The sequence below is a fragment of the Lipophrys pholis genome, assembly GCF_963383615.2.
Source record: "Lipophrys pholis genome assembly, chromosome: 17".
In the NCBI taxonomy this organism is placed as follows: domain Eukaryota; kingdom Metazoa; phylum Chordata; class Actinopteri; order Blenniiformes; family Blenniidae; genus Lipophrys; species Lipophrys pholis.
Genome location: NC_137643.1, coordinates 11570455 through 11587602, shown reverse-complemented (window position 1 = coordinate 11587602; position 17148 = coordinate 11570455). Strand labels below are relative to the sequence as shown.

The 17148-nt window shown below is 43.5% G+C and overlaps 1 protein-coding gene across 3 annotated transcripts; it reads left to right on the top strand.

The window, feature by feature from the left end:
• The first annotated feature begins 296 nt into the window (after positions 1-296).
• grhl2b (grainyhead-like transcription factor 2b) lies at positions 297-17013 on the top strand. 3 transcript variants are annotated; one of them, XM_080484767.1, is made up of 16 exons: positions 297-431; positions 2401-2590; positions 2926-2993; positions 3748-4150; positions 5011-5069; positions 5231-5387; positions 6391-6502; positions 10175-10269; positions 12117-12275; positions 13471-13528; positions 13821-13960; positions 14307-14344; positions 14532-14623; positions 15078-15163; positions 15270-15334; positions 15424-17013. In XM_080484767.1, the coding sequence occupies exons 1-16, from the start codon at positions 412-414 to the stop codon at positions 15536-15538; spliced, it is 1857 nt and encodes a 618-aa protein (XP_080340893.1). In that variant the 5' UTR covers positions 297-411; the 3' UTR covers positions 15539-17013. The 3 variants fall into 3 exon arrangements, with proteins under 3 accessions (XP_080340893.1, XP_080340892.1, XP_080340894.1); XM_080484766.1 differs by having other exon boundaries at positions 426-752; XM_080484768.1 differs by lacking the exon at positions 297-431 and adding an exon at positions 1822-1976.
• Positions 17014-17148: the final 135 nt, after the last annotated feature.

The window sequence follows — 17148 nt, the reverse complement described above, 5'->3', positions numbered from 1 at the left end:
CAATCAGCGGCCGGTTCACCTCGCGGGGAGCCAATCAGCGCGCCGACTCGCCATCATCCTCGATTCTTCTGCAGTGAAAGAATTTCAACCACAAAAAAAAAAAACAGGAGTAAAGTTGACCGGCTGCCATTAAAAGTCACTGAAAGACAAACACACGATGTTGCATGGCGGCGGGGTGTGTTGATATTCGCCGTGCAGACCGAGGAGGGCGGAGGCTGGCCGGTTCACCTGGCAGGTGGAGCGGAGGAGCAGCGGCGGGCGGAGGGCGGAGGGAGGGAGGGACGGGGGCAGGCGGAACAGCGAGAAAAGTCGACTTACCTGTAGACCAACTTCTGGCAACTCGCTCACTCTATTACCTGCTCCGACTTGAAAGTCCAGTTTCACCAGGAAGAATCGTAGAGGAAGCAAAATATGTCACAGGAGACAGACAAGTAAGTGATCGAGGCGGAGGAGAGGAGCTGTGATGGTTTCTACATGGAGGGGGAACTATTTTCTTTTAGTCCTCATTGAAAAAAAAAAAAAAAAAACAAAGCGGCTTTTTATTGGAGGGATCATCCTGTGTAGGATTGGAAAATGGGCTCGTTCACCAACTCTTATTATATCTGGATTTTTTTTTAAAAATATATAGATTTATGCCACGTTGTTTTTGATCAGAAGGAAAAGATGACAAACAAAGTTTTCTCCGTTGGATTTCATTAGAGCTCAAATCGCCATTTTTGACTGATGGGAGACCTCCAGAGCACCAGGACGGGGTCTTACTCACTATCTTCACTTATTTGAATAAACAAGAAAACTTTTAGCTCCTCTCCTGTATTGCTTTACTGTTTTTCGTTTTTTGTTTTTATTTTATTTTATTCCTACTATGCTGGTATTTGAGATGAATTTGTGAATCTTGTTGATGGCCTTCTGCGCTGTTTTGTAACTTCTTTATTTATAGACTATTAATTAGAAAACCGTTAATTTACCAGGAAGGATTGTGCCTTTGTATGTTAAACTTAAACATACAATGATAATATTGATACCTTTCTTAAGCAAATGTGTTATTTTCACTCAGAGATAATTATTTAATGATAATATAATAATTACGTTTTTAATCAAATTACAACGATTATTTTCACTTGCCTTCATTTCTTTTTTATTCACACAGTTTCTTTCAATGCCACTCAAACCTCCTAAAACATTTTCTGACATATGCAAAGTTTTTCTTATTTTAATATCAAAGAACAAACCTGTGTGTAGGTGTTCCATCTGTCCTCTGCATCTGTGGGAAACAACAGGTGACTGCCACCATTTGGACACTCTGTCCATATTTTTATTGGATCCACCTGAGTAGAGTTCAGTTGAAGTGTAAATATCACCTTCATATGTGCAGTCAGTGCCGTCATTGGCCAGGAACGGTGATTTAATATTAAAATAGATGACCCCCAACAAGAGAATAACTGGAATTGAAACAGCATCAAAAGACATAACAACGAAAGTTGTTGACTGTGTGTGAAGTGATTGAAGAATAATAAATGAACAATTTAAGGCAGAAACAATGTAAGTCTGCCTGTTTTCTACCTTTACAATGTGAATACACCAGTGTTACATTATAGAAATTACACAATTGAATCATTTCATATTTGAAATCTACTGGACACAGCAGACTTCGCAGATCCAAATAGCTCCCTCATGCAGCCAGAAAGATGAAACCAGATTGAACATTAAAAGCGATGGCGTCCCATGATGAAGATATGGTTTATCGTACAACATTTTCCAAGTGCAAGTTGACACTTTGGGAGCCTGTTCCATGATTGGCTGAGCTCAAAGAGCTGTTGTGGCAACACCGTGTGTGTTTAACTGGTCTGTGATCTGAACTTAAGTGGGCCTAAAGAGGGGAGAGTCACACACCCACACACACAAACACACACGGGCGTGAACATTGCTGTAGCTTATCGCCTAATCTCCGGATTCTACCTGAAACACAGGAAAATGATGTAAGAAAAAAATTGTCATTTTTTTTTCTTTCTGATCACATATTGAAGTGAACGGCAAGGCAAAGTGTGTATGTTTAATTAGTTAAATTAAAAATCAGAGACGCTAAGAAAACCCATATAAATGAATAATAAATCTATTCATCTTTCACCTCTGCATTCTTTAGACTTTGGTTGGGGGAGCCTTTCACTACGACATCAGCTAAAAAGCAGGACACAAATTGAACTTTAAGAGTTTGAACTTTTTCCTCTGTCTGTCTGTGTTTACCCTGTGATAGAGTAGCGACCTGTCCATAGTGTAACACGGTATAGAAGAAGTGAAATTTGTCCCAAAATCAACAAGCTCTAATGATGGCGATTGAATCTTCAAATCACCTGCCACTCAACTCTTTTCACGCTTAATGGTTTTTCCCTCGTGTTCCCACAGTAAGCACCTGGTCGTGGTCGTCCCCAATGACAGCTCTTACCCCGCCGTGCGACGGGCGTACACCAGCGAGGACGAGGCATGGCGCTCGTACCTGGAGAACCCGCTGACGGCCGCCACCAAGGCCATGATGAGCATCAACGGGGACGAGGACAGCGCCAACGCCCTTGGCCTGCTCTACGACTACTACAAGGTTCAGGAAAGCTGTCAAACCTTTGAAACCGGCTCACAGGGAACCACAGTCACCAGGCGGAAGGCTTCCTTACAAATGTTTCAGCATGACTAGTGCATTATTTGATGCTGTTTCGGGCAGAGCTTTCTGCCTGTTCCAAAGCCATGCTCACCACAGTTCTAAGTATACCAGTGCAAACAATACATTACACGGATCCCCGGAGTAAACAGGCGTCAATTTACAAATGGTGCATGAGTCATGCTCCGACTTTATAAAACCAAACAGAAAAAAAGTGGAATAAAAGCTCAGTTTTGCTCGATCGTGAACACAATCTCCTATTTTTTCTTTCTTTCCAGGTACCCAAAGATAAAAGACTTCTGCCAGTTCCCAAAGTTGTTGATATGGCAGAAGAACAAGAGAAAAGGTCAGTGAATTTGAGTCGCTGTAGGTTACAGGGACAGACGGACCCGTCAGTAAATGTAAGACGACGAGGCAGCAGTCCTCTGCAGCGGCGAGCAAAAGTAAATCCAAAGTCGCTTACAGACGAACCAGTTTAATACAAGAAACACCTGCTATGTACATGAGATCGCGTTGATCTGAACGTGTATTGTGAGATCGAGCGTGTGCAAATATCACAGACAAACAAATGGGAGTTTCACTTGAAGGATATTTGATATATAAACAGCGATTTGGACGGAGCTTTGAAAAAGAGAAACAAGGAAAGGCGTCAGGATGGCCAAATATTCAAGAAAAACCTCCCGAAAAGTGCCTGTCTAGATCAATTTTAAATTCATGTCATGTGTTGTTTATTCTTTTCTTCCTGTCCTGTCACCAGTGGGAGGATTTGGCATGCCTACTACTCATAACTCTTAAGAACATCTGTGGCAGCTCGATTTCAAAAACTAGATGCAGAGTAACTTTGTCACCCATATACAAGTCATTACTGTAAACACCCAGGGTTCACTCACTTGTTTTGGCCAAAAACACAATAATATTGAATAACTGCCTGATACGGAACGTTATCTTGGAAATAAATGGCCGATGAACTCAATCAAAGTAAATCCAGGCTGCCTGACTAAAATAACCGCGCGTTGGAATTCATTAACCACAGATCATTGTGCAGCTCACGCTGCTGCTCTCAAATACATGTTGACTCAAATGAAATTGTTTGTGTTCAGGACTGTACTTCTCAACAACGTTACCAGCCACAGCGAGGTGGAGACGGTGGACAACCGCGTCCAGGTCCTCAAGTCCGTCCCCGTCAACCTGTGTCTGAACACAGAGCACCAGGAGCCGAAACGGGAGCACTATGCTGGCTCGCCGGGCGGTGGCGGTGGCGGCGGCGGTGGGGGGGCACCGACGGGAGCGGGCTCAGCCGTGTCGGTAGTGAAGGCCGAGGTGTACGCGCCCGTCTACATGGCGGGCTCGGGGGGGCTTCACTACAGGGTGGAGGCAGAGGAGCCGCCGCGGGTGATACACGAGCAGAGTCAGTACGTGGTGAGGGCCGTCAGCGAGAGCTCGTACATGGAGGACGACCAACAGAGTCCGCCGGACAGCCCGTACGAAGAGGACAGAGACGGGGTGAGAGGACACAGTCTGGATCTGCAGCGTACAGATTTAGATTCTATGATAAGACACATTTTTATAAACAAATAACGTTGCTTTTTAAAGTAAAATCTTCACTTGAAACCTGCTGTTTTTTGCAGTTTAGGTACAAAGTTTTATTACGTTTTATCAGTTATTTAAATCCTGCTAGTAGGTAAATTCTACATTTTTTTGTGGGGTAGAAAACTCACTGGAATGTTTTAGTTTAACTTCAGTTGATATTGATAACCTGCTCATAATATCCTGCTCTCTATTCTTCATGTCAGCCTGCACGGTGTCAAAACATTTTCTGGACGCTTAAACATGAAAAAGCGAAAGATTAAGTAAATGAATTTATAAAAAAAAAACTCAATCAAATGAGCGACTGAGCAGCCGTGGAGAATGAGAATCAGTTTATGAGGCCTGATGATGTTTAATTTGACGTAAAGAAACAAAAGGATCATTCTGTGAAGTGGAGTCCGAACGTTTCTGTCCTGAATGTGGTCAGTCTCTCAGAAGGGCTGTGGACCCCGTCTCTAAACATCACAGTGATGCCACACACACATTATCATTAACACACAAAGGTAACGCCTTTCAAAAGAAGCGTCGGCTCTGGATTCGAGGAAATAGTAGGATTTTCTCTGAAATGTGTCAATTGAATTTTAACAACCTTTGACAAAGTGATTTCATCCTGAACTTTGTTCATTATGACTGCAAGGTTTTTTTTTTTAATCTTTCTCGTTTGCTGCATTGTTGAACTACTTCCTCCTGAGCTAAATTAACTTGTTCTGAATCATTTCTGCTTTCCCTGCTCTTTTTTTTTTTTTTTTGCTTTTTGCTTTTTGCTTTTCCCACAGAAGTATCACACACCTTCCGCTCTCGCCACAAATGACTTCTTATTTCATCAGGAGGGAGGGTAAGTAGCTCAAAGTGCAGTGGCTGGGCATAAATGTAATCACAGTACAGCCTATGTAGAAGCTCGTTTATAAATCCAGACAGATTCAGAGACAAATGCAACAGTTCTGTTGTCGCGTCTCACCTTGACCTATCAAGTCACGGTTGTTCTTGCGTGCGCAGAGACAGCTTCCAGTACACGCTGGACGCCACTCGCTCGCTGCGTCAGAAGCAGGGCGAGGGACCGATGACCTACCTGAACAAAGGCCAGTTCTACGCCGTGACGCTCAACGAGCTCAGCGCCAACAAGCGCCTCCGACACCCCATCAGCAAAGTCCGGGTGAGCGGCTCCTCGCAGCCACACGGCTCTGTCACTTCACACTCTTGAAAGCTGCAGCATTCATTTCAAAATCCTGATAGACAGTCAAAATGTGTTTGATTACACTGATATTGCTTCGTTATGTCGCCCATCAGTATTAGAAAGGCGGTCATAACTTTATACTGACCTGTCCATTCTCATCAATCTGTGAAGGGTTTGACACCACTGAGCAACACATTCAAACATTTGTATTCTAAACATGTATTTCTCCACACACAATTCTCTTTCTTCTATTAAAGACTCATAGAAACCGCCAAATGTCACTGAGTGTCTGAATTTAAATACAGACTTGCATCCGGTCAGCCAGCTTTAGTGACAAAATGCTACCTTTTCATGAAAATAGAAAAAAACAATCTCCCCCTTTGACACAGTGGCTTAACAAAGCAGTTTTTCAGCACTTGTGAGAAACCGTTTTCACAACAAGAGACTTGTTCTGCCCAATTTGCACTTTTCTTTTGTGGGACTTCAGTTATCTTGTAGTTTTTTGGGGGGGGGGGGTTTTTGCAGCAAATCTGCAACGTAAAAGCTGAAATCTGCTCATCTGATTAAGAACAGTGAAGTAAGCAGCAGACAGTCTAATTAAAGCTTATCTGTACAGGATTGGTAGTCGGTGTATAGTCCTTTGATTATTATACTGTCGTCTGTGGGGGGTGATTTGGTGGAAACTCCAGCTCAAACGGGTCTGCAGATAAGTAAAGATGCAGAAAGTGGCCCTAAAATGGTGCTGTTTTTTAATTGAAACACAAAAAAGTCTTCAGTTGCAAACCTATGGCAAAACTTTTAGTGGGAGATTTAACTAATTAATGCTGCACGATAATAGAAAAATGTGTAGTATATGATAATATTTGAGTTTTTCTATGTTTTCCAAACAATGAGAAAATGAAGGGAAAACTCCTGTGACCAGAATCTAATGGGGTTCATCTGAGCTGTGTTTACATTCTCGTCCTGTCGCTTCTCATCACAGAGCGTGATCATGGTGGTGTTCAGCGAGGACAAGAACCGAGACGAGCAGCTGAAATACTGGAAGTACTGGCACTCTCGGCAGCACACGGCCAAACAGCGAGTCCTCGACATTGGTAGGACTCATTGGGGCTTCTTCTTTCTTTTTTTTGTCTTCTAAAGGCCTCCATTGAATGAATGAAGGTTAATGTATATTGGAAAAAAAAAAGGGGAGAAGATGACAGATTTATGTTGTTCCTTATGGTGGAATGTACTCCGCTAACAAACAAAGCATTACCAAAGTGAGGGCAAACAAGCCTCCACCCAACAGAACTGTCTGCCTGCGGCTGTTCAGCTGCCCACCGTCTCACACACACACACACCCACACACACACACACACACACACGCACGCACACACACACACACACACACACACACACACACACACACACACACACACACACACACACACACACACACACACACACACAGAAGCTCCTAATGTCTAGGTGTTTCTGGGAAACACAACATAAATCCCATAATCTCCTAAACGTAGTCTGAGAGATGGAGCAGGAGAGAAATCTCTGGAAAAGAAACTTGAAAGTCCAAATCAGCAGCAAACTTTGGATCTCAGCGTGTTTTGTTCCCCCCCCCCCCCACATAACGTTACCACTTCTGACCTTTTTATTATTTTCAGTTGATGGATTTGAATTGGAACCATCCAATTTTTTTTCATGCCTTGTTGAATGAGTGTGTGAGAAGCTTGTAGGCGGTTGGCGTTTGACAAGCTCAGGCCTGCTAAGTAGGCAGAGAGTCAGAGGTATGTGGGACACTGGAGGTGGATGGGACACACACACACACACACACACAGACACACACACACTCACTCGCACAAACAACAACACACACTCAGAATTTGTACGCAGCCTGTCAGGACAAGGCGAGGAATGCTCCCCACACTGTTACCTCGGTCGGTCTTGGTCTGTTGAAAGTAATTCTTGCAGTTTAAGTCTACATTTTTAATCCCAGTTGATCCCGGCTTGGGAATGATGAGATGGTTTTAAAAAGAGGAACAACGAGTAATAACAAACACCTCAATATGGCTGCAAAAACCGCTTTTTCCTCTTTACCGACAAAAACTTTACTCTGAAATGAAATATGCCAACGACTCCTGTCACTCTTAAGAGTTTTTCCCACTGATGCAGTATTACAACTTAATAAACAGCTGGTGTTGTTTTATTTGTGAATCAACACACATCTATACTAGAACACGGTCAATATTCCACATTCATAAAGCTAAACACACTAAATCTTTACTGTATGTTATTTTGCACGTCCGTCAGGTCCTCAGTGTTTTGTAGTAATGCAGCTTCCTCTTTTGTGTGCCCCTGTTCTATTATACACACGTACTTTCAGGCCCTATGATTGACTCTGACAATTGAAAGTGTGAGTACATTGGGTGTGACTGTGTTGACTTGTATGTCTTTCGATAGGCTGTGAGCAAAGTCCGGTACATGCTTCAAAAAGTCCTCCAAATTGATCCCAGGTATATTTTCAGCTCACGCTCAGATCTAAAAAAATCGTATTTCTGTCATCCATTCCCTTGACAAGCTATGAGGTGTCACACTCAGTGTATTGGCAGATAAGTGGAGTAGTTTTGCACAGAGCTAAAGATTGGAAATTGTGGCTGTGTAACACATACAAGGTTCCCGTGTGACAGCTTGGGAAAAGAAAAGTGCACAATGCAGTCAGATCCTTACTGATCAGTCACTAATAATATCACAGCTACCACATACATGTTTGCATTCTTTGTAGGCACAACTGCACACACACAGATCCGGCTGAAGATATTTAGTAAACTGAGAGGAGAGGACTCCTACAAACAGTTGGAAGTCAAAGATAAACCTAATGAGTTCATTCCGGTACAACCATATAGGTGATAACAAGGAGAATAGTATCGCACTAGCTTTCCGTCACATTAAATCTAGATCAAAGAGATTTACAAAAAAAGAATGGAAGTAAAAATTATGAAATGAGATCATTTAAAATGTGAAAGACCGTAAAGTACTAAAGAATGTGTATAATGATAGTGCAAGGTCGTAAATGTAGGTTTTGACCGTCTGAAATTTGGGTGCACGATCCAAACCCTCAGTGTATAACAGCAGGACTTTATTCCTAACATCCACTAACATGAAATAGTGGCCCGTCACAACATGCGATACAACATGTGGTACCTGATCTTCAGGTGCAGGACACAGACGAGCATGCTCAGATGAAGAGAGAAATGTGTCAGATGAAGGTGAAGCTGGTTCCCTGCAGTCATCAGAGCGTCTGATATATTTTCTAGCACGACAAATCTGTGTCTAAGTGTGTGTATGTAGAAATAGAGAATCTGCATCTCCGCTTTGACCCAGAGGGAGGAAATATTTGTTGACATGTGCGGAAGAAACACACACTTGTTAAAGCTCACGCCACCTGTGGACAGTCAAAGCCGAGACAATGTGATGGAGGACAATGTGGGGTGACGGAGCGCCCTCCAGCCACGACTTCTGCAGTGTAACCTGAAGATGTGCGATCAGCAGTGGGCAGGGCGAGGGGTGAGGGGCTGCGTCCCGCTGCGCCCCGAGGCAGCGTCTCAGAATGGATCGTTTGAACGGCTGTATTTAAGAGGGGATGTGAACAGATGGGCATGTGGCTGCGTGCCTTCCTGCGCTGTGCACCTGCCGCCGCCGAGCCGGCAAGTGTCACTGCAACCATAGCCGGGATGATGGAGGAGGTCAGAGGTTGTGAGATGCTCTGGGATGTGACCAGATGAAGAGCTGCAGGCCACACACACAGTTTTTACTTGTAAGGCTTGTATCATTTCTAGTTTTTCAGAAGACTCGAACAAATCTCTGATTTACTTATGTCGGGGTTATTCAGTCGTCAGATGACTTCATAAATGCACAGCCATCCACAACGCCCAGGAACAGTGATGTTTGCCCTGTTCAGGCTTTAATGGCTCCGCTTAACAAAGCATCATCACAACCCAACATTTCCAGCGTGTGAGTCCTGTGTCGTAATATCCAAGAGTAAAGTCATGATGCGTCACTGTGTCAGTCAGAGTTAAACGTCTGCTGCATCAACGACTGCTGCTCATTTACACTACGGCCCGCTCCAAATATGCATTAAAAACAATGGACGGTTTCTCAGGATTCAACAAAGCATCTTATTATTACAGTTTTATAGAGCGAGTACAGCTACAGCTGGAGTCAGCACACTGCACCTGAGCATTTACTTTCTTCTATGGATCATGAGAAACTTCTACAGACAAGATGATTGTCCAGATATATTTCTTTCCTTCACCTTTTGGCCTCCATCTCACCCCTACTACATCACTACAGTTAAATAACTGTTAAATCTCAAAACGTTAAATTGCTTCTCCAGATGTATTTGACTTAGAATAAAACCTCCCGTCCCACAGCAGTGGACTCTCGGGTCATCCCACTGGCTTTTATTACAGCACGTGAGGGCCAAGGGCCTCCTGTATTTCCCTCTCGTCCTTTTGAAGTCCGAGAGTTTGTTTGCACAAGCAGATAAGGCTTTATCTCCCCCCCCCCCCAAAAAAAAAATAAAAATGGGAGCGTGCCGTTTGATTGTTTATCTGAACAAATACACCCGAGCTGCTTGTGTCATTTTATTGACCAATTTGCGGTGCGTGCGGGAGCCGGTCTCGTGTGTGTTTGGGTTTGCAGCAGGACTCCCATGTGAAACGTCGCCGCGGCCGCAGAGATAAACCGTGTCCCCCTTTTTTTTTTTATTCTCACAGCCGATTACAAGGAGAGCTTCAACACCATCAGCAACATCGAGGAAATCGCCTACAACGCCATCTCTTTCACCTGGGACGTGAACGAAGAGGCCAAGGTACAAAACACTTTTTGTACCATTTGAGAGCAAATGTATTTTTCTTAGGAACCACTCGACTGGGGGTGTGTCAGAAACGTGAAGAAAGCAGCCGGACAGGTTTCCTTTTTTTTTTTTTTTTTAATGTGCTGATTCAGGTGTTGGCAAACAAATGTACTTTTTATGTGAAACCCTCAAAGGTGATGCAAGTATTTGACCTGTGGGCCGCACCGATGTTGAAACAACGACTTAAAAACTGTTGGAATCTGAAAAAATGTCAGAAGAAGCTGGAAATGGCTCTTTCACTCTGACTGGCATATTTTCCGAATGATGTAGGAGTGACGGGCAGCGTTGTTTGTCCTCTTTGTCTCGGTGAAGCCCACTCCTTTGTGGCCGCTCCTTAACGCGGAGCCCCCGTCACTGTTTGAACTCCAGAGTGCCCCCGAGGACCAACACTCACCCACTCCCGTCCCCGCCCTCCGTTGTTTGTTTTGCCCTCATTTCTGTGCGAACATGAGTAATGTGTGTGTGTGTGTGTGTGTGTGTGTGTGTGTGTGTGTGTGTGTGTGTGTGTGTGTGTGTGTGTGTGTGTGTGTGTGTGTGTGTGTGTGTGCGCGCTATGTGGCTCGTTCATTGCAATAGCTGCCTGGAGACAAACACATTGTAGGGAAGAAATCCAAGCGCACTTCATTGGGCTAATATTGACTCTCTCTCTCTCTCTCTCTCTCTCTCTCTCTCTCTCTCTCTCTCTCTCTCCACATCTTCGTTTCTAATGCTCATTTCTCTTAATCAGACTATTGAGCCTGAATTAACTCAGCGAAGCACTGAAACATGTGTAACATCACAGTTTATTGGAAAACCCTCTCCGCTGACAGGTGTCAGAATAAACAGGGTCGTGGCTCAAAAGATTTATTTTTTTACTGTTAATTGTATTCCACGTTTTAAGAATACACAGTTACATAAAAAAAGAAAAAGTCTTATAAGAAAATGTGCCATGACATAACATGTCATGACGTAGCAGAGAAGAGAAGCGTACCGAATCGAGCAATGCATAATGTGAACCTAACATACCATCACATAGCATAGCATAGCATGAAAATAAAATACTACTTTATTGAATCCCCTTGGTGAAATCATGTCACACATTGGTAACCTGCGTCAAACTAACGGCTAACAAAATATAACAAGACTGCATTTATGCCACAAGGGAGAGAATTTGCATTCACATCATGCATAGAGTATATAAAAACTTTACGACATACAGTCGAGTTGTTATTGTACAGTGGTATTGTGCAGCATCTAATTACTTGACTATATAAAGAACCGTAAAGTTGGGGATCAGAGGTAGTTAAGTTAGGGAAATGTTGCACAAACATCACAGACATAAAACACTTTGTGGAGCTTTTGCTCGCTGCAGGTTGATTCAGATGAGGCTTTCCTCTTGGCTGCTGCAGCTAATGGAGTTTTTATGGTTCAAGTTAATGAGCAACCTCCTCCGCCTTTTTGTAGTGGATCGCATTAAGAACCAAACCCGCAGACTGACAGGGACACAATGAACTGGAACAAGAAAGTTAACGGTCTCATGTTGAAGTGATGTTCATGTTTTTTCATTCATTTTTTCGAACTGCAGACGCGTCATCTCAATCGTAAAACTACTTTTTTAAAGTAAAGAACACAGATTGTTGAATGTTTTTGTTTACTCTGGACTGAAAGACCCCCGAAAACACTGAAAACAATCTGGATTGGGGTGTTTTTATATTTGAGAACAGTGAATTACACACACAGCCTCTATAACAAATGCAGTTTGCATGTTTTTACCTTTTACCTGTTCTACCACCAACCTGTCATGTCGTTTGTGTCTCTGGCAGATCTTCATCACGGTCAACTGTCTGAGCACAGACTTCTCCTCTCAGAAGGGGGTCAAAGGTCTCCCTCTGATGATCCAGATAGACACGTACAGCTACAACAACCGCAGCAACAAGCCGCTGCACAGAGCCTACTCGCAGATCAAGGTCTTCTGTGACAAGGTGACAAATCGCTCCGGTTTACTCGTGCAGCTTGAAGTCAGATAACATGAGACTGAATATGTCGTCTCACGTGTGAATATGAGTGTGTGTGTGTTTGTGTCTCTCTCTGTGTTCGCACTGTGACTGACTGAGGATCTGTCCAGGGTGTCCCCTGCAGAGTGGAGGGTCAATGAATGGATTTCTCAAAGCTTGAAATGATCAGTCTACCAGAGAATGTACTGAGTGTGTGTTTAATGTCTGCATCTCTGGTTGAATCTGCTGAACCACTGAGTGAAGAGTAGTTCAGACCAAGAGCTGGAGCTAATTCATGACATCAGTTCTCCCTCTAGTGGTCAGTGCACACACACACACACACACACACACACACACACACACACACACACACACACACACACACACACACACACACACACACACACACACACACACACCCTCAGCCATAGTTTAATTAGCACGTCTGCAAATAAAAAGAAAAACAATAAAAGAAAAACATTTTCTGAATTCGTACTGGAATTAGTCAGCAAATACAAAAAAACCTCGGGATTAGCATGAATGCAACTCAGTTTGACTGATGTACAAAGTCACTGATAGTGTGTTTGTGTGTATGTGTGAGTGTGTGTAAGCTTTGTCTATTGGGTGTGATTCGGGATTGATGTCATAGCTACATACAGTGTAAAGTGGGCCCAGACCCACGTCGCCCAGAAACACGGGACCCAAACCAGACCGAGGGGACCTCAGACCATGTCCCAGACACAACGACTGCCCACATCTAGGAGGAGTGAAAGGACATGGAGCCCCCAGACCCAGACACAAGCCACCAGCCAAGAGAACCAAAGCCTGTGGGCCACTCGAGCAGGGAAAGTCTTAGGATCCCCCTATAAACCCTCCAACCCCGGAACCCTGTTGGGTTGCATGTAACTGTGTGTCTAATATTTCCAGGAGACGTATGAAATGTCCTGCCCTGAAATAACTTTCTTCCTATTCTTGCCGCCGCAAGAAAACAAACTAATTTCTTTGTTCTTGCAATGTATGATTCCACCTTTAGGTCTGCGCCAGGATAAAAAAAAAAACAAGGACACGCGCACACACAAACACACATACACATACACAGTTTCAACAATGCGGCTGTGTGTGAGGTTTGTGTCGTTTCCAGTAACTGATTTTTTTCTTTTTTCTTTTTTCCTTTTCTCTTCAGGGAGCGGAGAGGAAAATTAGGGACGAAGAAAGAAAATTGTTCCGCAAGAAGTCAAAAGGTCCGAAATCACTGTTCTATTTGAAATTATAGCTCAGGGGTGCAATTTGAAGTTTAAAAAGACAGAACGAGAAGACCCGTTTGTCTGCTTGTTGAATACATGTTGAACCACCGAGGGCCTTCATTACGGCGCTGAAATAATATCGTGTCCAGGTCAAGTTATTTTGGCCTTTTGGAAAAGTATTCCTGTTATTTGTCAAATTGAAAATATGATTGTGAATTTCGTTAAAAAAAACGTCCGCAGTTTACGGGACACTCAGGGCATTAAAATGAACTTTCCTTTCTGTGTTCAGGGAAAGACGGCGGCGTCGGCGTGATAACCGTTCCCAAAAAGTCGGACACCACCTACTTCAAGACCTTGACGGACCTGGAGGCTCAGCCGGTCCTCTTCATCCCCGACGTCCACTTTGGAAACCTGCAGAGAGCCGGACAGGTGGAGCAATATGTCTTATTGTATATGTAATATACAGTCAGGAGTCAGCGTGATGCTTTCCGTGTCGCCAGTCCTGGTAGTCATGGAAACATGACGCAATATGTATTGTCATGCTCAGTCGCTATGGAAACATGACAATCGCCATGTCGGCATGCTCAGTCATTGTAAAAAAAAAAAGAAAAAAGTTTGAATAACAATATAAGAACTGCATTTTTAACATTTGGTCAAATGGAGTCATCCAGGTCAGCTGCTCATCCCACAAATGCACGCTCCTCAAATGTAGCACAACTTCAAGTTTAAATAAACCGTCATAGTTTTTTTTTGACGGCGACTGTTTCCGCTGCAGGTGTTCACGTTCAACACGGAGGAAATGGACAGAGAAGGGTGAGTGAGCGCGCTCGCCCAGGAAGTGAGCGTTTTCATTTACATCTGGTCAGACCAATGGACAATATGCAAATGAGGATGGGTTCAGATACCACCTCGCGTGTGGGTGTGTGTGTGTGTGTGGGGGGGGGGGTGCTGCAGACGGCACACGTGCGACACACGGTGTGTGTTTGTGTTTTTTTTCAAGGAGCGTGTTGGTGAAGAGGATGTTCAGGCCGTCAGATGAAGACTTGTGTTCGCCCCCTCACAAACAGATCAAAGAGGAGACGCACAAGAGAGGTACACTAAAAGTACCCCCCCCACACACACACACACACACACACACACACACAACAAACACCTACAGAATATGATTGGCGAAGTGACATCACGGGCTGATCACAGTCAATCTTGATTAAAAGGCTGAAAGTCCAATATGGCTGCAACATTGAAAATCCATTGTTCATTTTCTGTGGTGGAAACTTTAAAAAATAAAAACCTTTCAAGGTCCACGTTTCTCTTTTAGGAGCTGATCTGCTCTCCTGGATATTCAAATTTCTAATTACCGTTTCCAAACAAAAACCAAAAAAAAAAAGAACCGAGGATGAAGGTTGAAATGATTTAGGTGATTAGTTTGCTGTTGTCGTTGTTGGAGCGCTCCACAAATTGCCTCTGCTGCAAAAGCACAACAAAACAAGGTGAGGCATGAATGTGTGTACTTATGTAAAGTGAAGGTTCCTCGTCATGTCGGCAGTGCTGCTGTACGTAAGAAAGGAGACGGACGAGGTGTTTGACGCCCTGATGCTGAAGTCTCCCACGCTCCGAGGCCTGATGGACGCCGTGAGTGACGCTTCTTTGTTTTGCGTGTGAGAACAATGTGACAGGCGTCAATCGCCCCCCCCCCCCCCCTTTTTTTTTACAAAACGCTTTGTCTTACCGCCGGCAGATATCAGAGAAGTACGGCGTGCCCACAGAGAGGATAGCCAAAGTGTATAAGAAGAGTAAAAAAGGGTGAGTCGAGGACACGAGATGTTTGATCCGTTTGGAGGTTGTTTTTTTTTAATTCTCCACTTGTGTGACGATGCCTTCTGTGCTCGTAGTATCCTAGTGAACATGGATGATAACATCATCGAGCATTACTCCAACGAAGACACCTTCATCCTCAACATCGAGAGCTACGCAGACGCCTACAAGGTCATGCTGACGGAGATCTGACGTCCGCCGACGGGGGAGACTTGCAGGACGAACCCCACGGAGAGGCTGCGGCTGCGGCTGCGGCTGCTCGGGAACCCGGGTCGGCTCGTGTCCTCGCGGAGTTCAACCCGACGTTTTTCGGGACCCCGACGTCGCCGCGCGCCGCCCCTCTGCAACTCTGTTACACAATGACGCGACTCACATCCCCCCCCCCCCCGGGCAGGAGGAGGAGAGTCGCATCAACAAAACACAGGACGCTGTCATGAACCGGTGATCCTCCGATGTGCGAGGCGAAACGACGGACCTCCGACCCGCTCCCTCACGCAACTCTTTACGAAATATTTTTATTGTATAAAAGAATTTATTCTCATTCTGTACAGACTGTTTTTGCCAAATAAGTCGGGCACAGGTTCAGCCTCATGAAGCGCCTGATGTCCACGTCGGCAGCCGCAGCTCCACTTAGTCCACCCCAAGTAACCTAGCAGCTTCTTTTGCATGCCGGCTTTTCGTGTTTTGGGTAGATGTGCCATTATTTATTAACACTGTGACGACGTCCCTTCGCATTTCTTTAGCAGTTTATCCCCGAGAATTTCAAGTTCTTTAGAACATTTCAGCGACTTGTCCCATAATCGCCCTCTATAAGAGCCCTCAAGGAGTTTTAAACTGATTTTATACGTAGGGAAACACATAAAGTGTCAATTTGTAGAGGTTTACATGAGATGGTGAATACTGTAAACATGGGTTATAAACGCTATATACCTAGTGTCCGTGTCTGTCCGTGTCCATTGGTTTGTTGACAATTTAATAAAGATATAAACATAAAAGTCATATTTTGGAGAAAAAAAACAACCTAACACGTAATGTTTTTTTGAGAATATATGTATGCAAATATAAAATTGTAAAGTTAAAAAAGCAGTAACTACAGTAGGTGTTGACACAGTAACACAGATAAATCAGCACAAGACACACACACACACACACACACACATATAAGGTTGCTATTAAAAGTTGATTGATTGAAATCATTAAAACAACTATTAATCTGTCACAGTGGGATTTTTCTGACAACAGATTGTACTAAAACCAAACTAGAGCAGCAGATAACGTAAACTATCCAATACAGCGATTTAAATAATATCACCTATAAAGCTATTAAACAAGCTCAGTTTTCCTTAGATCAGCTAAGATTTTAAGACACATTTATTTACACTCCAGTTCTATAAAAAAAAAGAAGAAGAAAATAATCCAACATGCTTCATGTTTTATGGAAAATAGTTTTGAATAACGTTACCTTTCAAAATCAAGCGTGATGCAATGATAAGTTTCTTTTTGTCAGTTCACCTCTATTTATAGACAATTGTATATTTGGTGATAAAAGTCCCATTTTCAACAAACATTCATTGTGGAAAAAAATATTCTTTTTTTTGTATCTTGCAAATGGAACTGGGCCAATAAAGTCTGTTTACTGTAATAAAGTGGGTTTATTAGTCCATCTTATACAATGTTTTTCTCTCATTTAGAAGCACAAATGCCGTGGCGCTGATCGACGTTACATTGGCTTTTTAAACTGAAACTTCACGCTGGGAAGGTTTTATGATATTTGAGAGTATTTTTCACACAGACAAGTGGCG

What these genes read in the sequence shown, in the direction of transcription:
- grhl2b (XM_080484766.1), top strand. Translation starts at nt 724, where the DNA reads ATGGGAGACCTCCAGAGCACCAGGACGGG. An exon ending in TGCTCTACGACTACTACAAG is followed by an intron (nt 2,591 to 2,925) that starts GTTCAGGAAAGC and finishes CTTTCTTTCCAG; the next exon opens with GTACCCAAAGATAAAAGACT. An exon ending in ACAGCGAGTCCTCGACATTG is followed by an intron (nt 6,503 to 10,174) that starts GTAGGACTCATT and finishes TTATTCTCACAG; the next exon opens with CCGATTACAAGGAGAGCTTC.